Below are 25720 nucleotides of genomic sequence, written 5' to 3' on the forward strand. Positions count from 1 at the left end.
CAAGTGAAGCTATTGTTGTGGCCAATGCCAGTACTGCCTGGCTCCCGGTGGCATGTAAAAATCATCCACTACACCCTCGGAGTGGTTGGTGTTAGGAAGGGCATCCAGCTGTAGAAACTTTGCCAGATCATATTGGAGCCTGGTACAGCCTTCTGGCTTGCCAGTCCTCAGTCAAACCATCCAACCCATGCCAGCATGGAAAGCAGATGTTAGATGATGATGATGATGATGACATACTTGATGGTTGAATATAATGCACACACAGATTTCCCAGAAAATAACTGAACTGCCCAAAAATCTATTGAAGTGAAATTGTCCTGTTAATTTCCTCCATTATGTTTTTAACATTTTTGAAACATTTTCTGATATCAACTTTTGTTTTTGTTGATGATTGCTGATGAACACAAAATGATTAAGGTGCCTGTTATATCTTTGTAATAATCTCTGCATTTGTGCACACATTCATACAAACAAACATAAAACACATTTACTCTTCCATGCCTGAATGGGTCGAACAGGATTTATTAAGACAGATATTTCTACAGCCCAGTGTTCTTCCATATATATGAACTTGTTTAAGAATTGGAATTTCAAAGACAAGAGCAACTTTGTACGTTGTCTGCAAAGACCTCATCAACTGAAACAAACAACTAATTCTAAGAATTACAGTCACAACTTATAGTTTCAAAATAAAAAAATACATTTACAAGTGACCACTGCCAGTAGTTTTTAGGATGTGTTCCATTGCAAAAGATTCTGATCCATCAAAAAACAACAACAAAAAAAAGCAATAATTTTAGTCAAAATAAGAGCAATTAATTAAATTTATAGACATTCTTTCATTGCATAACAAAAAATAAGAAAAGAAAAAAAAACTGTGCTCAATATCATTAGTCCTGAGGACAGCTACAGCAAATATTATGTAGTAAGTCATAATACAGTTTTGGAAGTATAAAAAAGTGAAAATGGTAGGAAGTTATAAACAGATATATAACATATAAATTAATTAAAGACTAGTGAAGATAAGAAAAGTTTTTATGAACAATCACAATAATTAACCTGGTCAGTTTGTGACCAAAGGAAAATAGAAAGGGTTTACATAAAAATGCTCAGCAATTACCACAAAATAACACAATCTTAATACAAGTATAGAAAACAGGCATGCGGTAGGCAAACTTGTTACCAATGTATCGCCTACAAGCTGAAAAATTACATCTCTTTCTTTTTTAGAAACTGATGGTAGACTATACCAGAGTAAGAAGCTCAACAGGTTAAATTAGGGAAAAATGGTTTACAAAAAAAAAAAAGTTAAAATGAAAGAAAATCTTGTTTTCTTGAGTTGGCAGCAAATTTACATAATTTTACTAGAATGTAACTCATTTTGCACCAGTTACTAGACTAAATTATTTCAATAGTCTTTAATTTTCACTTTAGGGAGATCTACTCCAGACAATAGGAACTCAATATCACCTAATCTCAATAAGCCTATAATTTGCTAATTACCAACCACTTTTCTACACATCTAACATATCACAAGTGACTAATACAGGCATAAACAATCTTTCTGTCTTCTAAGTGACCACCAGTAGTTTTCATAGAACCAGATATACTCTAGACTTGCTCATCAGGTCAAAGATTTCTTGAGTGACTGCTCTGTCATAGCATACATCAGTAAAGCTTTCTTTGCCCTACACAATTAACTTTGTTATGCCTCCTACACTGTTCATTCTAAACATTAATGGCCTCTTGTTGTCACTTCTAACAACTGCAGCCCTAAACATTCACACCTTGATACTCAGTACACAGACATCATCCTCATATAATCAAAAAACCTCATAAACCAGTTTCTGCTAGACATGCAATGCTCATAAATGGAAATCTCAAAAAAATATTTTCCAATGAAACATAACCTAGTTTCACCCAACAGCATCAAAATACAATCCCTCATCAAATGAACAATCTTGCAACAATACACAAACAACAAACAGTTAATGGTCTTGATCCTGATCCACATGTGAAGACCCAAAATTCTGTAATGAATTTTCATGGTGATCACAAATTTACAATATTGTTAAAACATCCCAAAGAATAGGCCTCTTTTTTTAGGGCCAGAAAATACTTCTCCCTTATCAAATCTTTGTCCTCTACAAAGTTCTCAAATGGAACACAGTAACTGCACATAACAGCCCTATGGAACTAGTTCCTTCCCACGGGTATCAATACCTAGAAATCCAAGTTGAACATCAATTGCATCAGCCTAACTGAGAGAAGCTACAAGCCAGAGATATTTCCAACACCACCTCTTTTGACTGTAGGAAAAAAAAAAAAAAGAGCTAAAATTGTGAACTACACATGCCTTTCGCGCTCTTGCAAACTTACTCACTAGTCTCTCTCTTATATTCATCTTAAAGTTACACCCTCACCATCTCTCTTTTCCTCTTTCCAACTGCAGAAGTCATGTATTCACTGCTTCAGGAAGACACCTGTACCTGTCCCTCTATCATACTTTCACCTTCTTCAATACTACGGACCCACTCAGTTGAGGGGTCTTGTCTTGCAAGTTACTTGGTGACCTTACACAAATACTTGTGCCACAAGGAAAAACATCAAGTAAATTCTGTAAAGTAGTTGATGCTGGGAGCCAAACTAAAGCAGACATTGAGCTTGGTACAGTCCTCTGACTCATCAGTTCCTGTCAAACCGACAACCCATGACAGCATAGAAAATGTGCAATAAACAATGATGATGATGATGATTAACAAGTCTACAGACTATTAAACTACTTGTGTCTACTCTTCAGGTACCTGAAGAGTGGACCAAAGGAGTCATTATTAAACTACCAAAGAAAAGAGATTTGAGCAACTGCCAAAAGTGGAGGGGAATAACACTATTGTCAATACCAGGTAAAGTGCTCTGCTCAGTGTTGCTGTTTCAGTTGAAGTTTGCATTAGATGAAAAACTGAAAGAACAAGCTAGATTTCAACCCAGCAGATTGTGCTGCAAGCAAATACACTGCACAACACTATAGAACAATGCATGGAACACCAAAGACCACTAATAATAAACTTCATTGACTTCAAAAAGGCATTTGACAGTGTGCAAAGAGAAACCTTTTGCAAGGTTGCAAAAGTGTATGGAATACTAGAAAATTACATCAGTCTGATTAGCAGTTTCTACGACTCAATCTGCTGCATTAAAACAGTAGCTATACTGGTTTTAAGATCATCACTGGAGTAAGACAAGGTTGTCTCCGACCACCAATGTTGCTTTTGATGGTCAATGATTTTGTTATGTGGAGATCAATGGTGGGACTGGCTGTAAGCATACCATGGACAGCAAGGGATAGGTAACAGACTTGGATCTTGCCAATGACATAGCCCTGTTGGCCAAGAATCGCCCAACATTACAAGAAATGACAACAAAAATGGAAAGGGAAGTGACAAAGACTGGGTTGAGAATCAGTGGTCAAACAACGGATGTAATTCTAGTTGAGAAACAAGTAGAAAGTGTACCAGTGAAAGTGGACAAGAATCAGTTGAAGTTACAAGCTTCACATATCTGAGAAGCATAGTGACATGCAATGGTAATGCAGACATATGTAAGCAGCAGAATTGGCAAGTCAGCGATAGTATTTAGAGGACTGACACTTCAGCGTAGCATTGACGTAAGCATAGAGCTGAAGATTCGTCTGTACAAAACAACAATACTGCCAATAACAATCTATACAGCTGAAACCAGGAAAACAACAGCAAAAACTGATTGCCAACTCGACGTTTATCATCAGTGGTGCTACAGAAAGAACCTAAGAATCACTTATTGAGGCAGAGTGACAAATGAAGCCATTCTCCAAGCAGCATGAATAAGGCCCTTGCATGCAATCGTAACCAAATGACAAATGAAAATGGTTAGATACATACTAAGACTGCCAGAGGAGAGGCTTGCAAAAACAGCCATGGGCTGAATGCCACTGGAAGGTAAGAGAAAAAGAGGTTGGCCAAGGAAGACAAGGTGTAGTACCTTCAAAGAAGACCTACACAGACTGAACATCACTTGGGAAGAAGCATGATAGTTGGCCAGAGACAGAGATAATTAGCGATCACTGACTGCCCAATGTGCTGCTCAAAGGCACCAACAGACCTAAAAAGAAGACAAACTACTAGTGAGTTACAACTTATTAAATTAGCAATATAATTGGTATGCAAACATAATGTACATAGCTTAAATATCTACATAAATTAAGCAACATTTATTTTTAAAATATATTTTTAAATAACTAAAAAATTTCTCTACTCTTCAAATGAACAACTTAAATTGTCCAAAAATCTAACCTAAATGTTTGATAGTCATTGACATTCACTGAAAATAAACTGTCAAACACTAGCAAGTTCAGTAATTATTTACAGCTATTTCAAAGCATGCTTATGATGTAGGAATGGTCCAAAAATTAAACTCCCTTATATATTTACAGGAAAAGTTATACTGTCTTCAAATTTAAGGTTATATTAACCTCAAAGTAGCACTAAATGCAGTTAAAAGAACGAATGAATTCATCCTAGTCATACAGAAAAATTTTCCAAGCTGCATAAAACATATCTTTTAGCAGGTTTTTTTTTTAGCAAAGTAAATTTCAGAAAAGATAAATAACACAAAATGCTACCAATAACAAATAGATGTTATAACCCACCCTGATATTTTTCTTTATAATTTTCCCCCTGAATACAATTCCATTAAAGCATCCCCTACTCTGCTGAAAAACATTAAAAATAGTTATCTTAATATCTGATGTCTAGGAGTGTTCATATCACAAATAGAACTATATTTTAATAACTAAAATCTACAATGTTTCATATGAAAATAGAAACCCCAAAACCTGCAATGAGACAAAGATGTAGAAAAAGGGTATCAAAACTGAATTAGTTAACAATGTGCATGAGCATTAGAGCAGTTATTTTAACATATCATTAACCTATGTCACCATGTTAATAGCCTTCTTTAAAACTGGTTGAGAATCAGTGGTCAATTAAAAATTTAAACTTCATAATTAGTAAAAGCATGTCCCCTTATCAAAACTAATATCTCATTAATATTAGTATTTCAATACAATCCAGATGAAAATAAAAAATAATTTAACTTCTTTTGTTATTTTAAAATTAGTGAAGTATCTCATTCAGTAAAAGAAGCAGGTTCTGGATTAAAAAAAAACAAACTTGCAAATAGTATTCCAAAGGTACCACAATGTAACTCAGTTAAAGATAGCTACCACTCCCACTTTGTACATGGATGCTATTTATAAAATAGCAAAATATTAAATCAAAACATTCAAATGTCTTAATTCATGAGGGGGGTAAAAAAAAAAACAGCCAACCTACTTATTTACTCATGAAAACACAAACACTTGTCTGATCTCAAAATAACTTAAGATGGAAATATACTGATAGATATTGTTGCCTATATGTGTGTGTGCGTGCATGTGAAAACTCATTATCAGGCAAAATATTAAACATGCAATGATTAATAACTAGCTGCAATGACCAGTTTTAGTTATTGGGGCTGACCACTGAAAACAAATTATCTCATATATCAAATCATTACTTTAAGGAATTAGTGTTGTAATAAATTTACAAGACAAAACACTGCCTGACAGGGCACTAAAGTTACAGGTTAATTCTTAAAATGAATACATCAATTTTTAAGGGAGGGAAGACATGTAAACTATTCAAAGTATTTTCTGATGGAGAACTAATCTATGCTAGAAGTTTGACAACCAATTTTATAGTTAAAGAATTGAAAACATACCAAGTTTTAATATTACATCAAGTTGCTCCTGGAGAGTAAGTGTCGATACTGTGTAACTATCTTATGTGCTATAAAACACTGATGCACATAAATGCAGATTTCAATAAAGTAGGGTATACACTAAAACTATTAAAAATTAACAAAAGTAAATATGTGCAAATGTGTACAATATTTATGGAAGAACAGATATGGCTATGTGGTAAAAAAGTTCACATCTCAACTATGTGGCTTTGAGTTCAGACCCCCAGCACAGCAATTTGGGCAAAAGTCTTCTGCTCTACCATGGGCCTTGTGAAAGAATTTGGTAGATGAAAGCCTGAAAGAAGCCTATTGTGTATATATGTTTATTTGTTATCATCATCATCATTTAGCAGCCATATTCCATTCTGACATGGGCTGATGTGTGTTTGTGAATGTTTACCATCTACTTTGAGATGAAGTTGTAAGTCATCATTTGGGGATGGACTGTAACTGATGTTCATTGAGATATTCTACCAAAAAACTGTTCACTAGCTGTGCATTTTTTAATTCTTCTGGAATAAAAAACATCCCTTAGTTGAAAAACAGGAAAGGATTGGTAACAGGAAGAGTATCTGGTTATAAAAATCTTGTCCGAACTACCTCTCCTGTCTAAGCCATACTAGCATGAAAAAACAGCCAAAATGAAACAAACATGTGTACACAGATAGTTCTCTGAATAATGTCATATCTTTATTGAAACTATACTTACTTGAAAAAGTTCTCACAAGATTTTGTGAATAGAAAAAATAAATAAAATAAAATCTATGAAGACAATCTATTATAGAGTTAGAAAGACAATTTGTTAAAATACATATTTTCTTAGACATATTTATTTGAAATACATTTTAACTCTTATGCATTTGATCTGGCCATATCTGGCCCCAATACTCTACCTGTTTTATGTTCAAACTGGCCAAGTCAACTTCACACCTACCCTATGTCATTCTAAAAATAAACAATCATATCATCAAATTCTTGAAGCTATGAGATAATGCATGATTAATACAAAACAATGTAAATAACTAAGAATTACATCTGACAGAGTAATCTGAAACTTAGTGTCAAACCCATAATACAGACAGTCTGATTATTAAATATATAACAATTTTCAGGCCCCACCTCCCCATAAATACTATAACATATATTTAATATAGTCTGATATGTGTGTGTAAGAATTTGTTTTCACTCTATTTATTTTTGTAACGAGAAAAACTATACTGCATAACTTCCCTTCATTCTAACTAGTTAATTTTAACGATTACAAAATTCTTAAATGACTACAAAAATCTTAATATCTAAATTACTGGATATAAAAACACACACACACACAAAAATATAAAAACTAAATTGGAAATGTCAGCATGGCTGTTTGGTTAAAAAATTGACTTTGCAATGTATTTCAAAATTTGCACATGTTAGGCAAGTACCTTTTACTTTAACCACAGATTAATCAACATCTTGTGAGTGGAAATTGATTAACAGAAACTGTGCAAAAGCCTGAAAGCTTATGATGTGCGTGTGTGTGTGCACATTTTTCATTGATCAGTACATTCTGCAAAATGGTTGGTACTAGGAAGGATATCCAGCTGTGAAAACTGTGCCAAAGCAGACACTGGAACTTGGTGCAGTCCTCTGGTTTGTTGGCTCCTGTCAAAATGTACAACCTATGTCTGCATAAAAAACAGATGTTAAATTATGATGATGACAATGATCTAAAAATCAATATTGTTTTGTCCTTTCAGTCTTGTAACTTAACAGTTCAGCCAACAGAATTTGATAAAATAAGTACCAGATTTATTTTTACAGATAAATCCTTGAGTTCATGTATTAAAAAACTCTTAAAGTATGGCCACAATCCAATGACTGAAACCAATAATAGAATTATAGAGAATAAAACTTTGTATTCCTATCTATAAAAGGAAGCTATTTTGCAATATGCCATCTTCAAATATAATAAAAAATAGAAGAAATCTGGTAGTGAATCATATCTTTAAATCTCTGTAGGTCTTCTGTTCCAGTTCTGAGTGACATATTTCTTCATACATGTCTCACTCCATCTGATTCTCAGAAAATAGTCGTGTGTAGAGAATGTGGATAGAAAGAAAGACGTGTCCTACTCAGTGAGACAGATTACAAAATTTCTGCTATCCAACATTTTTTTAAATCTAGAAGAAACAGTTGTAGTTCTTGATATTAAATAATTGCAAAATTGGGAAATAACTTGGAAGTATTTAGTTTTTTTTTTTAATGTCATTTTCTTTGAGTTATAACTGGAAATGTGAAAACATGCACTTGTAATTCAAAAATGTTAAAACAATTCTTGGATGTCTGAAAATAATATCACTACCTTTTCTGACACAATTTCCCCACCTAACCCCTTGCCATTCTCATCATCTGTTTGGATAGTAATTTACTGAAAATATTTATTCAGTATATTAAATATATATTTAAACAGCTGAAACAAAAAAAAGAATATTAGAGGCAAAATCAAGACAACAGGGTGGGAAGTAAAACCTCTAAAGAAGATTTATTAAAATAAACACCATGTTGCTAAAAAGCTTGTCTATTTTTAATGTCAAGGTCACTAAGATAACCTACTCACAGAAAATATGTCGATAGCTATTTATGTAGCTCATGAATTTTTTAATGTTAGTTTTGCAATTTGCAATCAACTGCTCACAAAACATTTTGAAATTAAATGGCAATAAAAGGCAACACCAGTAACATACAAATAAAGAAAAAAAAAATCCCCACAATAAATTAATTCTAACACACGCATGCACAAAACAATAAAAGTTTTAATTATTGGTAATTACTAAATTGAGATCAAAAAGAAAATAAGTTGAGAAGACAGCTACAAAGTGGTAATGTCGTTTGTCAGGTTTTAGTTATATATTTGGCAATTATTTGAATGTTATCAGCAGAAATATTAAATAGGTAAACAAAACAGGACAATATTAGAACAAAAATCCTATCAGATATCCTTTCTTTTTATGAAGGTTAAATACACTGAAATGTCTAATCCTGCAGGCCACAGTCAAGTCATGGTTTGTTATTTAAGAAAAAATTCTGTCAAAATGATTTCTTGTCATTGAATACCGTTACCAACATTTATGTTATCTTTTTCTACATAAGTGTTTAATGGCATTTCTCCAGGTTTCTTGATTCTGTATCATCAGAAATTCCAAATCACTATTCTATAGGAATTATATTAACAAGTCTCTCTGATCAACTTTAAATACTTTACCTTTTCATCTAGTATATTTGTGTTGTTCATATTAGCATGTTGATACACTCTGCACACATGAGCCAATATTTGCAATATACAAATTCTTCAACCAATCTTTAAAATTATACAATAAAGTACCATACTCAATCATTGCGGTTTCTTTGCATTCTCTACCATCTTCCAAACTAATTATATAACACACCTGATATAGTGCATCTCAGATTTTAGAAAAAAATTTCAAACTACAATCTCCTTCATATGCTAAGCACTCTGTTATCCCAATTTCAAATTTATTGAATTAATTAGGTTAGGAATTCATACGTACTGGCACTATTAATTACTGGTACTATGTTATAACTATTCATCACTTACTCTCTTTGTTACCAAACATAGCTGTTATCACTGCAGCTATGTTTGTCAGCAAGAAAACTATATGTCTCTCTTCCACTTTACACCTTGCCTTTAGACGCCTTCATTATTCTTTCCAGTACTGCCTCTTCCATAACTTCCTCTTCTATCATCTTGTCACCACAATCACTTGCTTCTCTACCTTCTTCTATTCACCCTCCTAACCACAATATATTGAATGAAAAAAGAAAAAATATAGTAGTGAGGACAACCTCACTATTAGTGGTGCAACAATAAAATGCACCCAAAACCTTTAAAATAGTTGATGTTAGAAAGAGCAACCATACCAAAAATGGGATGTCTGAGTGAAATGTGGTCCTTTGACCTGTCTAAGCAGGCAGTAACTCTGGAGTAGAATTGACTAAAACTATGATGACTCATCCAATCCATACTGAAATCATTATGATTAACTAGGTGCATCTAAAGTTTTGGTTCCTATATATTACTGATCCTCTATTTTCTCTTCTTGTAGCCAAAAGATTACATTTTCTGTTGTAATTTGTGATATGTACTATTGAAAAGCAACTTCATTTTCACCATATTTACTTCAAGGTCCTTACATCCAGCTTATTCCACAATGGCTCTTGCAAATTTAGCAATAGAAACCAATCAAAACAAAAGCAAGTTACATAATATCTTGATATAAAACTATCTGTATAATTCCTCACATAGCTCACAGCCTTACTTTTAGCACACACCTACACACTAAGTGTGGAATCTAAACCGTTTTTTTTCCTTCACCAGATTGTAGTATATTAGATGCTTTCACAATGTAAACAACAAACACAAACTAAAGTTACATGTTTGCTTTCATTCAAGAAGTTATCTAAAATCCTGAGAAATAAAACATTTGCATTTCATAGTCCTGGCAAAGGCTCAGATTGCATCATATTCAATCCAACTACCTAGAAACCCAAGGTTAAAATTCACATGGATCTTCCTTAACTCTTAATCCATTATCTTCAGAAGCGTTTAACTTCCACTTTTTAGCATGTCATGAAAAAATATTTTCCTGCTTCATCTACTTATTAAGTGGCTATCTTAGCAACCATCCCTGACAACTTCATTTCACTGTATGTGAAAATGAGTGAGAACTTTACAGCATTAATTAAAGAGAGATTTTGTGATGATTAAAGATAAAATGTTAATAGTAAATAAAACAAAATCCCAGTACTACATAGTCAACAGTTAAATAATGTGTATGTGTGTGTGTGTGTATATATATATATATACATACACACACACACACACACATTGATACTTCCTTACATTCATGTTATCTTCCAATATTGTGTAATGTAGGCAAAAGGGATAAAGAGGCAAATCTTCATTGAAGATTATTGTATTCAGAATAGATGATAGTTACAAATTTTAACAACCTGTAATTACAGAAAATAATCACAATAAACTGAAACCACATACAAATTTATTGGACTTTTTGAGTTGTAATAACAACAGTATTCCATACTTTCTAACTCAAAAAAGCCCTCTCATAGTTTTTAACTTGGTAGAGATAAATCAAGAATATAGCCCAGAACTACAAAAATAACTAAGTAATAACAGGAACAGATACATATGTGAAAAAAAAAAAAAATCAATTTTGAATATTACATAAACTTGATAATGTGAATCCTTTGATACATTCTAAATGCCAAAATATTTTTTAAAAATCTACTTAAAGATTAATTTTTTAGCTTAAAATGAGGAAACTAAAATTTGTTAATTTGCATGATAGTTATTTATTAGTTTAATACTATGTTTTTTTTTTATTTTGTCTCCTTTAAAAAAAGCTATTGAAATTCGAAGGTGTAATACTCAATATGAATCTATGTAATACACGAACTCTAAATAAACTCAAAAATAAACATGAAACGAAACAATTGTATATAAGTATATCCTTCTCACTTTAATAATATAAAATTTTAAATTTAACACTGACATATAATATAATTCCATAACTATTCTAAAAATTTTTCACTTACAAGCTTTGAACATTTCATACCTCTCAGATGCTTATCATAAATGGCAAACTAGTTTTAAATGAATAAAAATGAATTCTAGAAAATTCATTCATTTTATAAATCTAGTATAAAAGTTATCAAAAATATTTATGGTGAGACAATTTTCTTACTAAATACAGGATGTTAATTTTCCCTATTGACGTTTTTTATTTTCTTTTAAGAAAAAAAAAACCATATCAGTAAAATTTTCTTTAGATGGGCAGTTCAAAAATATTTCTATTTTTTAAACAAACTAAAAATACATAATCTGATTTATTTCAAAAAAAAATGCAGGAAAAGGAACCTATTATTCAAACAAAGCTGGAATTAACCTATTAAAGTGCTTCTAAGTTTCTCAAAGTAATATTTTATTAAAAAATACTATTTAGGTTTTAATTTTCATTTAAAAGACAAATTGTTAGTAAATTCTATGTTTAATATTAAAAAAAAACCTGAAAGCAAAGACGACTTGCCAACGATCTGGAAAATAATCTGAAAATAAGAACTACTCATGACAAGAAGTACAATGGAAACAATTTTGAGTTAGTTTTTTAAGAAAAGCAATGGTACTAAATTGGTGGCTGAAATCAAAACATTGACTAACAGAATCTATCAATGACTGCACTAGCACCAGAATATGAAAAATAAATTCTGTGCTACTTATATATATATATACATATATATAATTATTATTATTATTTAGGAAGTGGAGTTTAGAAGAGATAAATCTCATAAAAGAAACATTAGAAATGTTAAATACAAATACCCCAACTTTGGCCAAATAGTTATTAAATGAAAATTCATAAATTTCACTTGTAACTTAAAATACAAAATAAATATTTGACAATTTATTCACAAATGTTTATATATAATATTTTGCCAAAATTTAAAAACAATTTTCCAATTCAAATAAAATGAAAATGAAATGAAATATTTGAATAAAATGAAATAGGTAAGAGACAAAATTACAACCAAGGTCCAGCAACAGGAAAGGAGCAAAAATTAAAAGAAATGTCTTCTTTACCTTTCCCGCCGAGTCTCTTCATAAGTTCGTTTGCGAACATGACCAGCTGCATGAGCTGGATGCCCTGGCAAAGCAGCAACTGCTGGCGGGGTTGAAGTAGGGATAAGAGTTGCAGCAGGTGCACCAGCAAGTAGTGGCTGTCCAGGTGGAGGAGGTGGAGGCATGCCTGGAGCCATTGGAACAGCCATCATGTATGGTGGAGGCACCATCATAGGAACAAATCCTGGGTATTGATTCATTTTTCAAGATATCTATTTATGAAGATAAATAAAGTAAAAAATTTGTCAGTTCAAAATAATGGTTCAATATATGAACAATTGCAGAGATAAATGACAATGTGTTTCCTAATTCAAATACATGTAATAAAAAAAGAATCAAGACAAACTTTTTAGGTTGCAATAATATTCTTTCTACGTTGCAGAGGATGGGTTAGTCAATACCACTGGTAAAAATACTTGACTAATCATTTTATTGACCACAAAAGAATGTTAGGAAAAGTTGACTTCAGCTGTAGTATTAAAGTAAGTTGACATATTTCTCATATCTTTAAGTTCATTTTTCCATGCAAGCATGAGTTAGATGAATATATTGAGGTAGCTAGATGCATTTCCTGTTGCTAACACAAAAGTATGATAGAAAGATAAACACAGCTGCCTTGTTATTGAGGAGATATACAACTGAAAGAGATAAAAAAGAAGGTAGTGACAGGTACTAGAGCAAACTCGAAACAAACAAAATGAGCATAAGAGAGGATATGGACAGCAGATAATGGGAGATAAGAATGGATGCTTTCATAAGACTGTGAGGTACAAGAAAACAGGTAGAGATAGAGGTCAATGTAGTGAACGATGGGGTATAGATGATGAGTAAGGATGGAGATGCAGAGGATAGGAAATGCCAGTGTGTAGAGAGTAAGAAAGGAGATACAGAGGTACATAAGGTGCTATAACAAGTGGGGCATGACATTAGATATGAGAGGGTATTAAGAATGGTTGCAGATAAGTGTTCAGAATGGGGTATAGCAGAGGGAAGTGAGAGCAGTGGCTGAAGGGATAGCAAAGGGGTGATTGACAGAAATAGTGTAAGCCAGGATAAGGAATGCAATGAAAAATGGAAATGTTTCTGAGAGGAGAGAGTATGTAATATGTACCAATTCTGCCTGCTCTCAGGCAAGTACAGTAGTGCCATGGATGGAGAGGGGTGAAAATGAGGGGGGGGGGTGACATTTCAGAGAGAAAAGAGAGAGTAGATAGACAGGGCCCCACATGTGCAAGCATAATTGAGTGGTTTTAGGATCTTATTTTAGCTGTAATGTACAGGCCTTGAGGACAGCAAAATACCAATCATCTGTTCTTTGTCATCTCTGATGAAAATCTCAGCATCTTGAAATTAGCCATCAATACTTCGTCCCATCTCTTCCTCAGTTTCCTTCTTCCATGAGTTCCCTCCACTTTAAATGATTGGCACTTCTTTATGCAATTGTCCTCATCCACATTCATTATGTGACCTAACCAGTGCAGTCTTCTCTTTTGCTCACTACATCTGATTCTTTTTATGTCTAAATTTTCTCTCAGTTCATTTGCACTTTGTTGTTCGTGCACACTAACATCATTCCTCTCTAGTCTTTGCATGTTATCTGCAGTCAGGGCCCATGACTCACTACCATATAACATTGTTGTATCATACAATGTCATTTACTAGGAAAGGACCTTTAATTGCCAACAGAGGCATATTTTCCAAATGAACAGAACATTTGTTCTTGACTGAATCATATTTTAATTTGATGTTGATTATGATATTCATAATCAACATCAAATTGTTAAATATTAACCATAAAAAATGTTATTTAAATTTGTATGCCACCAAATTTCTCAAATCATGTATTGCCTATGTAGTAAGATTTTGGTACTCCAGAAATTCACTAGGAATAATAATAGATGATGCAATATGAAAGAGCCAAAGTAGAAAACAAAAACAACATTGTTGTTCCATTCTGGAATAATGCAGCTGTATCATAGAAACATCACATGAAAGATCTGATAGAGTAAGTTCTTTTAGTGCAATGCAACGGTATCAATATTTCAGTAATATGATAGGAAATGCCAATATAAACATTGGTTAAGTTTTACCAAGCAAAACCATTACATGATTCTAAACTATATCACGAAGTTATCCTTCATAAAAAACTTCCAGAAAGCATTTTTTAAAAGACTTGATTTGAGACTGCATGTTGAAAGTGAAACATGATCTAAAAGTCCGCAACATTAACTTTACCTTTAAATCTTAAATAGTATTGTCTACTGTCAAAAAACTTCACCACACTTCTGTTATCTAGTTACTGACAGCATGTTGAAATGCAAAAAATGAATGTAAGTCTTTGTGCATTCTCAAATGGCTAAAGCATTCTTTTGTTTCCTTAAATTATTAAAGACCAAAAGTAATGTCTGATGGTATTGCATACTGTCATTTTTTATGTTGATCCTTTAACCGTGAAACCTTTAAATAGAGTGATTGATTACAATTAAGGGTGTTCAATTGTAAAAACTCAGTCAAAAAGGAGAAAGAATAAATTGAGAGAATGTGGACCATGCAGGCCTTACACAAATAACTTTGTCTACTCCCAATAAAAACCTGACAGTAGAGTGTTCTCTTTTAGTCCTTTTGTAAAACAATACTGGTTACACAAAATGTATCCAGTTTACACTGTAAAACGATTGATAGGAAGGATGCAATGAGTGGAGAGGCATTGACACCCATCTAATCCGTGTCAACATAGAAAAATCAGACATGATTATGAGGAAGATGCAATGGTTAAAAGCAGAGAGAAAAACAAAACCTGAGGAAATATATGCTACAAAGAGTGCATCATCTGATAATAAAAGAAAGGAGATGTAAAAATAATTGTGGTAGCTATAGTAAGAGTGGGCAAGAGTTTAGAATTGATAATATAGGGGGAATGATAAAGATGACTACTCATGTTTCATTATGAAATGCATACACCATTTCAACAGGGCCAGTTTTGATCCTCATGTCATCATCATCATCATTGTTTAACGTCTGCTTTCCATGCTGACACAGGTTGAACAGTTTGAGTGAGGTCTGGAGAGCTAGTGGCTGCACCAAGCTCTAATCTGATCTGGCAATGTTTCTACAGCTGGATACTCTTCCTAACGCCAACCATTCTGAGATGTGGTGGGTGCTTTTTATGTGCCACCAGCACAGGAACCAGTCAGACAGGACTGGCATCGATCATTTTTGGATGTTGCTTTTTACGTGCCACCAGCACAAGAGCCAGTCACAGGGTACTGGCATCAGCGATGATCAGTTGGTGCTTTTTACGTGCCACTGGCACGGGAGCCAGTCAGGCAGACCTGGCATCGACCACATTCAGATGGTGCTTTTTATGTGCTAATTTCATTCACATTACTAAGGTGCTCAGAAAAAGAATGAATATTGTAACTTAATCCCACTCCCGCTCTCCACAAAAAGAAAAGTGAGAAAGAGATCTTCTGAATATGAAAAATCATAGTTTGCCACAAAGTTAGCACAGATCAAGCATACTTTGAGCAAAAGCATTTCAGTCATGACCATCACTTTTTATTGTAATATTTGTTATAATAAAAAATGAGAGAACATTGCAAAAATTGATATTAATCAGAAACTTGATAATAAAATGAAACAACTCTGAAATAGTTGTACCTGTTAACTATTACTTCTGAATAAACATTGACATGCCACACAAGAAATTATTTGCAGAATGCTGTCAATAGATAATCTTTGCAAGCTTGCTTCTCAACCATGTGGTTTGGAAGCCAATCCCACAGCATGGCATCTCGGGCAAGTGTCTTCTACTGTAGCCCTTGGTTGACCAAACCCTTGTGAGTGGATTAAGTAGACAGAAACAGAAAGAAGCTTGTTGTGTATGTGTGTGTGTTTGTATTTGTCTCAACATATGATGGCTGTAAACATTACCATCATATATATGATATTCGTTTTTAGCCCTCTGTGAAAAATATTATTTTGCTAGGTAACAGGTGAGGGTTGGTGACAGGAGGGCCATCTAACCATAGAAAATCTGACCGAAGCAAGCATGGAAAGTTGACAATACAATAATGTTGATGACAGTGGGATTATGAGATCCAAAGAAGAAAGAATCTTGTTCAATATTTTGATTAATGCCTGCATATACAACAGCTCCAAGCTTTACTATCTGAGCATGCTTGGTAATTCATCAAATGCATTGGTTCAGTATAGCAATCCCAAATGATGAAAGAGACTTGCTTAATACTACTTCAAATATCAACTGTCATGGTGCAAATATTCTGTAAATTTACACAATGATTCCTTTCAATTAGATCATCAGTATTAATTATGTACAACACTAATTCTCAGAGATGCTGAAAGGTCCAGCCAATTCTTCAATATATAAACAATTTGAGGGATTTGTGGTTTGTCTTCCCTTCAGGCAGATGGCCCTGCTCGATCTGTAGAAAAGGCGTAAGATTTACCCAGTGTAAGCTATGGACACATAAGAGGTGCAATATGTAAGGAAAGCTAACTGGGAAGATAGTTTTTGTGTGTGGCAAATGCTCAGGAGCACTAAACACTGAAAATGTGCAGAGAACAGCTTCCGTCACATTCCAGGAGGAAAAAACTACAAGTAGTAGATAGCATCTGTTACCTAGTCAGTTACAAATCAGTAGTGGGGGTGGATGCTCTGAAAGTGGAGCTGCTAGAATAAGAATAGCTTGGGCGAAGTTCAGAGAGCTCCTACCTCTGCTGGTGACAAAGGGCCTCTCGCTCAGAGTAAAAGGTAGACTGTATGATGCATGTGTGCAAACAGCCATGCTACATGGCAGTGAAACATGGGCCGTGACTGCTGAGGCCATGCATAAGCTTGCAAGGAATGAAGCCAGTATGCTCCGCTGGATGTATAATGTCAGTGTGCATACACGACAGAGTGTAAGCACCTTGTGAGAAAAGTTGGACTTAAGCATCAAATGTGGTTTGCATGGATGAGGACAGCTGTTGAAAAAGTGTCACACCCTAAAAGTTGAGGGAACCTGTGGAAGAGGCAGACCCAGGAAGACTTGGGATGAGGTGGTGAAGCACAACCTTCAAACATTAGGCCTCACCGAGGCAATGACAAGTGACCGAGATCTTTGGAGATATGCTGTGCTTGAGAAGACCTGGCAAGCCAAATGAAACCATAACCGTGGCCCATAAAAGTGTTGTATAACCAGCCCATTTAAGAGTACCCTTCAATCATTGGGCAATAAACTACGCTTGTGAGGCAAGTGAAATTGTTGTCATAGCTGATGACAGTACCGCCTGATTGGCACCCATTCTAGTAGAACATTAAAAGCACCATTCAAGCATGACCGTTGCTGACTGGCTCCTGGGCCGGTGGCAAGTAAAAACACCATTCGAGCGTGGTTGTTGCCAGTGCTGCCAGACTGGCTTCTGTGCAGGTGGCATGCAAAATGCATCATTTGAGTGTGGCCAATACCAGTACCGCCTGACTAGCCTTTGTGCATGTGGCACATAAAAGCACCCAATACACTCTCGGAGTGGTTGGTGTTAGGAAGGACATCCAGCTGTAGAATCTTTGCCAGATCAGATTGGAGCCTGGTGCAGCCTTCTGGCTTGCCAGCCCTCAGTGAAATCGTTGTTGTAGCTGATGACAGTACCGCCTGATTGGCACCTATGCCAGTGGAACGTTAAAAGCACCATTCGAGTATGATCGTTACCAGGGCTGCTGACTGGCTCCTGTGCCGGTGGCACATAAAAAACACCATTTGAGTGTGGTCATTGCCAGTGCGTTAGGAAGGGCATCCAGCTTTAGAAACTTTGCCAGATCAGATTGGAGTTTGGTGCAGCCTTCTGGCTTGCCAGCCCTGTCAAACCCATGCCAGCATGGAAAGCGGACATTAAACGATGATGATGATTTGGCATTAGAAAGGGGCTCCAGCTGTAGAAATCATGCCAAATAAGACTGGAGTCTAGTGCAGCCCCTCAGCTCGCCAGCCCTGGTCAAACTGTCCAACCCATGCCAACATAGACAACGGACATTAAATGATGATGATGACTTTCAGTGTGAAAGTTTTTTTTTTGTTTGTTTCAGATTCATTTTATTAGAGTTTTAATTAGTGGCTAATGTTGATTTATTCTTTTACTTTTAGGCTACATTAAATGAAAAATTATTGTTTTTGTGAATCAAAGACTACAGTGGCACATGGCATCTGAAACAAAGAAGATGATTAGAATTTGGTTAAGATTTCTAATAAATTAAGTGACCACATAGAAGTCTCCTCATTCCTTTTCTCTCTAGAGATGAAAGAACATGGTAAATAGAAACATAAGTAAATGTGAGAGCTAAATAGATGAGACTTGTTTAATATCTTTGATTACACAGTTCTGAGTGGATTGGCAGAACAAAACATCTGTGGTATTTAGTTTCGGCCTTTTATGTCTCGAGTTCAACTTTGACTTCTTTCCAGGATTAATAAAATGAAGTGCCAATTAAGTATTGGGATTGATTTAATCTATATATAAAACTGAGAATGTGTGCCTGTCTGTCTGTCTGTGTGTTTCCCTAAAACTTGAGAACTACACAACCAATTTCATTCAAATTTTACATATGCCTTACTTAAGGTCTGGAGAGTGTCATCGGCAAAAAAAAATGTTCAACTTCTTGCCTAGGGCGAGCCCATAGCAATATCATATCCTCTCCACTATTTCAGTATTACGTGCTAAAAGTGAAGCAAAAACATAGGACCTCCCAGATAAAAATTAAAAATGTTCCCCCAGAAGTAGAGGTAGGCTGGATTGTAGCCACACTTCTATACAAGAGGGAGGACAAGATACAATTGATCGAAATTGCAAGAGACGGGCCTACAATTCCAGTCTGTTATATATTTTGAGTATTGTTATCACTAGTGATATCTAGATATAACTTTGTATTTTGTATTTTATGTGTAGATGTATATATATAGATGTACATGTAATATGTACACATATATATATACATATATACATGCACTAGCACTATGACCCAGCAACGACGGGTCATAATGCTAGTATTCCTATAAAGCATTCCAAGATGTGAATGAACAGTAATTGCTCTGATTCAATACCAGGCATGGCACTCATGGCTTCTGATCTTAACTGATTGGAAGTGTTATCAAGTAAACGTTTTCTCTTGATGTAAAAGTTAGGCTACAGCAAATATTCTGCTCAATACCATAGGTTTGCTTGTCAGTTGCTTGACCGTAATCTGTTGAAATTGTCCCTTAATAGCTGATATGTGCATCTCTGATCATGAGCAGGAGTAGTAAGGGAACATCACAGCCATGTTTTGAGAGAAATTCTTTGGGGCTTGAATAGTTCACTCCTGGAAACATGAATGTTTTGTTTATCATCCTTAAATAACCCTTTTGCACAAGATGGGCTACTCAATCTGAAGAAAATTCTAAATGGGCCCCACTTGCAAGATCATGAATTGTCTATCTTGATATGAGCTCATCATGTTGCACACATGGCTATGATGCATGTGCTTGTGTATCCTTATCAGGCAGATAGTCATGATGGCTTTGTATATTTGTATCCCAGTGTCACTTTGAAGGCATGCACTGCTCTCTCACCCAATAATAATAATGGTTTAAAATTTTGGCATAAAGCCAATAATTCTGAGGGTAAGGTAAGTTGATTACTTTGACCCCAGTCTTCAACTGGTACTTATTTTATCAATCCCAAAAGAATGAAGGCAAAGTCAACCTCAGCAGAATTTGAACTCAAACTGTAAAGATGGTCGAAATGCTGCTAAGCATTTTGCCCAGTGTGCTAACGATTCAATAATAATAATAATAATAGAAATGTGTGCTCAAGAAACAAAAAATGCATACCAACATCCCACAACTACGAGCATAGAAAGTGAAAAAAATACAGGTGATTTTTTACTGAAAAGCAGTTAAATATTTTTTGTTTTACTTTTTACTTCAGGTGAAGTAAAATATTTCAAAGAGAAAATTTTTCTGATTTCCTATTTGAGATACAACTCAAAAACAGCACACAGCTAGTCAAATTGCTTTAGAAGGTACAAAATATAGTGCTCTTCAAGCAAACAAACAAATAAAAAATTAAAATTAATTCTTCAGTAGAAAGACATTTAACTTTGTGGTCCAAAGTGCAACAATCCTATCTTTACAACAATATCAATACAATAATCACTGCATGATTTTACATACAGCTGAGATCTGGCAACTTCCTTTCAAAAAGATAACATAACATACTTGCATTACAATAATTGTTCACTTAATGAATAAAAACAATAGTGTATCAGTACACTTTTCAAAAATGTCTACTCTGGCAAATGATCTAGTCACTACGTGGTAACTGATAAATCTATATCGAGGAGCATTAAATGGTGATTTTTCATGTTTTAGTGAGAAAAATCACAATATTTTTCATAATACAAGTACTTCACGCAAGTAAATACTGTCAGTATCACTAGATGATAGAGACCTAAACGGGAACAAATGACAAGACCATACATTTTGGGCTATCTGAAAATATTGGTTGCAAGAACTGTACACTTTCCACAAATGTTAATTTACTAATTGGTGACCAGCATTAATCCACGCTTTCAGTGAGACACATAGGAGTTTTCTCATTGGCTCGTATTTAGAAAGTAAAACCCCTTGTATATTTTTCATCATTCAGCTCAGAGAGAAGACAGTGCCCATGACACATTACAGAGCCTCTGAGATTCATGGGAAGGATGAAGGTATTCAGAAAACAGTCTGAATATTTGCAACAGAAGTGGACTGTTTCCAAATAAGCTGTGATGGGATTTATCCAAAGTCAAAGCAAGTGCTGCAAAACATTGGTCTAATTCCTTAGTTTCATGAATCTACTGCCTTGGATTGGTATTTTTCTATCAACTTCAACAAAGATGACTGGCAAAGTTGACCTCAATGAGATTTAAGCTCAGAAAGAACAACTATTGCAAAGCATTCTGTCTGACAGTAACAACTGTCAATTTGCTGCAAGTAAATGATGATTATCAAATATATTTACACTGGAAGTGTAACAGCATATTGCAAATTAAATATGACATACAGAGATTAATTCAAGGAACCGAAAGTTAGTCCTGTTCATTAAGACATCACTGAATTGTTTTAGGTAGTACAACACGGTAATTTAAGGAAATAAAAACAGAGAAATGAGATGTAGTATTCATGCTTCTTTCAAGGATGTTAACACCATAAATTGGCACTAAATGAGGAACGAAAGTTGTAGGTTATAGCCGCCAAGGACAAGCAACAATATTAGAGTAACCAGATGTTATAAGCCGGTTTCAAAACAAACGTTTCGGATGGAGCTCTTTGTTCAGGTCAACATATAAGCAAATTTATTTTCAATCTATTTCATAACAATCACCATCTAACCACCCAAAATATTTACCAAGCTTAATTTAATTCGTAATGACTAATGACCTGTATGTAAATACTATGTTGCAGCCGGTAATTTTCCAACTGGAACAAGCCTTGCTCAGTTAATAAGAATTGATGCCTACATTTTCTGAATATTTGCCAAGTCTAGTTTTTTTTTTGGGGGGGGGGGGGGATTATAATAACAAATTAAAAGTAAAAATCTAACTAATAAAAAAAATAAAAACAGGGGCTAATGCAGTTTTGCACCTCTCCTTGGAAAATGCATTTTTTGGAAAAAATTTTGGTTAAATGCCAACATTATTACCCGGAAACGAAATTGAAAAAAAAATAGTGCAACAGGTGTGAAAAAAGGTGTAGGAAACGAACATGAAAACAAAACTTCAGAAAATTTAAAGGATCCAATGTTTTACCCTCATAAATGGGTTTTTTTAAATGAAATTTTATATAAATACTTTTCAAACCGTATAGATGATTATAAAAAAATTTGTGGGGAAAATCTTTTCCAAAGGGGTGGAGAGAAGACTTTGGAAAATGGATATTTCTTTCTACTTCACACCCACATAGGAAACGAATCTGAAAACAAAAATGTGCGGAAAGCAACGGGGCGGGGGGGGAGGAATTTGGAATATTCACAAGACCCGAATTTTTCCCTCGTAATTTTGAGGAAAATATGATCCTTTTGAAATCACAAATTAGGCCTTTCCTCAGGAACAGAGATGCTAAACATTCCTTTGAAGGGTTCGGGTCCTTACTTCTAATAGAGAGAGAGATGTGTGTGTGTGTTTATATATATATATATATGTATGTATAGTAGAAGGACCCGAACCTTTCAAAGAGATGTTTAGCGTCCAAGATCTTGCGGAAAAGCCTAATTTGTGATTTCAAAAGAATTATATTTTCCTCAAAGTTACGTGGGAAAAACACTGGATCTTGTGAATTTTCTGAAGTCCCCCAGTCCGGAAAAGATTTTCTCCACAGATTTCTTTATAATCGTAATCTATACCGTTTGAAAGATATTTATATAAAATTTCATTAAAAAAAAAATCCATTTTCCTAAAAAGTTATGAGGGAAAAACAGCGGATCTTGTGAATTTTCCGAAGGCCTCTCCCCATCCCCGCTACTTTTGGGGCATTTTTGTTTTCATACTGGTTTCCTACACTTTTTTTTTTACACCCGTTGCACTATTTAAATTTTTTTTTAAATTTTGTTTCCGGGTAATAATGTCAACATTAACCAAGATTTTTTCGGATTCCTACGAATACGCAAATAAAATGGGTTTTTTTGAAATTTCACCCCACCTCTTCCACCACCATCCCACCCCGCCATAATTTATTTAACTGTCTATCTATTTATCCCTGTCCGTTTATTCAAAAAATATATTTGTCAACTAAATGTGAAGGTCCTCTGGAAGACTGTTACTGTTGTTTTTAGCCCCAGGAAGACATTCATATTTATCTATCTCTTTTTTTTTTATTTTCTCTCCCTGTTTATTTCTATGTTCCTTTCTGTTGAAGAACATAGGCTCGAAACGTAAAATACTTTCTAGCTTTCCGAGCGTTAAACTAATACATCTGTTTGTTGTTTACACACCTGTCTTCGTCTTTTTTTTTTTTTTTTTGTAAATTCTCACTATCTCTTTATACACATATCTATATGCTTATTGAATTTAAAATTTTGAAAGCTTGGTTTCTTGCGTATTTGGAATATCTCCGTCACCTAAAACATAGAGAAAAAATTTCCAAAAAGTTCAAAATTTTAAGGGGGGGGGCTTTTTTTGTGTGCATATTCTTAATCTCCGATATCTAAAACGTAATGATCCGAAATTTTTTTTTCATAAAAACGCATTTTTCAAGGAGTACGAAACTGCATTAGTCCCCAAAACAGACTTAATCTGCAAATTGATCTTTTAAAAAAGCCAACATGCAGCAAAGATCGCACTAAGGAACCGTTAGGATACACATATTTGATGGCTACTAATATATTATAGAAGAAATTTTTGATAAATATGTTTATCACTGTTATGCTCCTATTCCCAATTAAAGTCACAATTTATTAAATTCTTAAATCAAAGTTGCACGAGAGTTAATTTTTTTTTTTTTTTTGCAGTTTATAAACGGCATTTTAAAAACTGGACAAAAAGGCAATTTTTAAGAAACTACGCAGAAAATTGTATTGCAATCAAAATGATAAAAAAAAAATCCTTTTAGATCTATAAAAGAAAGGAAATGGTCACGAGTTAATTCTAATTTTTACATTTTATCAAAGGGACAATAAAAAAAAAAGCCAAATTTAGTTAACAGACTTTTCAACTATTACTAGACCAAATCGAGTACCAACCAGCAGGTCACATGTATGGTCTTTAGTTTGTTTGAGCCACCATAACTAAAACCATGTTGGGGCACTGCCTTAAGAATTACCAATTAACACAAAGAGTATGTATGTATGTATATATATATATATATATATATATTAACACAAAGAGTATGTATGTATATATATTAACACAAAGAGTATGTATGTATATATATATATAATATATATATATATACACATACATACTTTAGTTTCCGGACAGGAACTATATATGAACTTATAATTCTATCTATATCCTACAGTTTAAGAGTGTTATTTATTTTGGATATAGCAATTCGGAAATACTGTACGTCGATATATATATATATATATATATATATATATAGACACACACACAAAGTATCAAACACAATTTAATAGATAGATGAGAGTTTTTTTGTTTGTTTTTTAATTAAAAGTCAGGTTCTGTCGCATTAATACATGTACCAAAATGGGAACATAAGTAAATTTCTCTTGAAACATTTATATATTCAAGAGAATGCAGTATTAAATTGTTCGACTTTTATGAACGCAAGCGATTAGTCTGAAAGACGCTGCTTTATACACCCATATATATATATAATACTCATTTTTTTTCATATGTGAAAGAGTTAAACAGTATCAATATTACATACTTTAAATAGATATAGAGAAGGAAGTAGCTTGGCAACGTGGAGGACAGTTACTTCGACGAGAGGTATGAGAATAAAAAGGAACGATTTATACATTGAATTTCTAGATTAAACAATAAAAGCGAACATGGATTGGTGTGAATATATCTTTAACAAAGGATAGTGACGTAGGGAGTCACAAAGCTAAATTAAATCCAAAATTTCAACAAAACATACATATACATAGATGTACATGTTGATAGCTGCAACACTACGTTTCTTTGTGACGGAAATACAGAGGCGAGGGACGGATAAAAGAAGAGGGGAGATATACTCTGAAGAAATTAAACATTGTTACAAAATGAAAACAATAAACACCTACTTTTCAGCATAAATATTTTGTAGAAGTTAAAATACGTGTTTATCAAAGAAATACTTACCAATTACTTCATTAATTTTAACTAAAAATGAAGAAATCAAATGTGTAAAAGCGATAAAGCAGCCACTCACTAATAATGGCGTAGCTGAAGTTGAGGGGGAGCGCTTATTTTGCAGTAATCACTATCATAACTACAAAAAATATGTTTTTTATTCTTTTTGCCATCTGTTACCTTGCAGACACTGACTGTTTACTTATTTATCGATTAAAATAAATAATCTAACATTATTTATAAAAATATGGATTATTTTACTCGAAATGTGATTATACATTCATAAATATCTAAACCAAGCAGAAAGAGAAAAGCTAAATGCTCCCTTGCCCACGAAAAATTTGTTTTACATTTTAAATTTTTTTTTATTTAGCGCACTAAATCTTAATTTA

At 33.9% G+C, this 25720-nt stretch overlaps 1 protein-coding gene across 2 annotated transcripts in view; it reads right to left on the reverse strand.

Moving 5' to 3' along the window:
* Nucleotides 1–25470, reverse strand: part of LOC115212241 (hornerin) — a 69538-nt gene extending 44068 nt beyond the window's left edge. For both annotated transcript variants that reach the window (XM_029781080.2, XM_036502962.1), the window contains exons 1-2: nucleotides 25338–25470; nucleotides 12479–12729 (exon numbers count right to left, since the gene is read on the reverse strand). In XM_029781080.2, coding sequence (XP_029636940.1) covers nucleotides 12479–12717 — 239 coding nt within the window. In that variant the 5' untranslated portion in view covers nucleotides 12718–12729; nucleotides 25338–25470. The remainder of the gene's footprint in view (nucleotides 1–12478; nucleotides 12730–25337) is intronic.
* Between the last annotated feature and the right edge of the window lie 250 nt (nucleotides 25471–25720).

This window comes from Octopus sinensis, linkage group LG5, assembly GCF_006345805.1.
Source record: "Octopus sinensis linkage group LG5, ASM634580v1, whole genome shotgun sequence".
Lineage (NCBI taxonomy): Eukaryota > Metazoa > Mollusca > Cephalopoda > Octopoda > Octopodidae > Octopus > Octopus sinensis.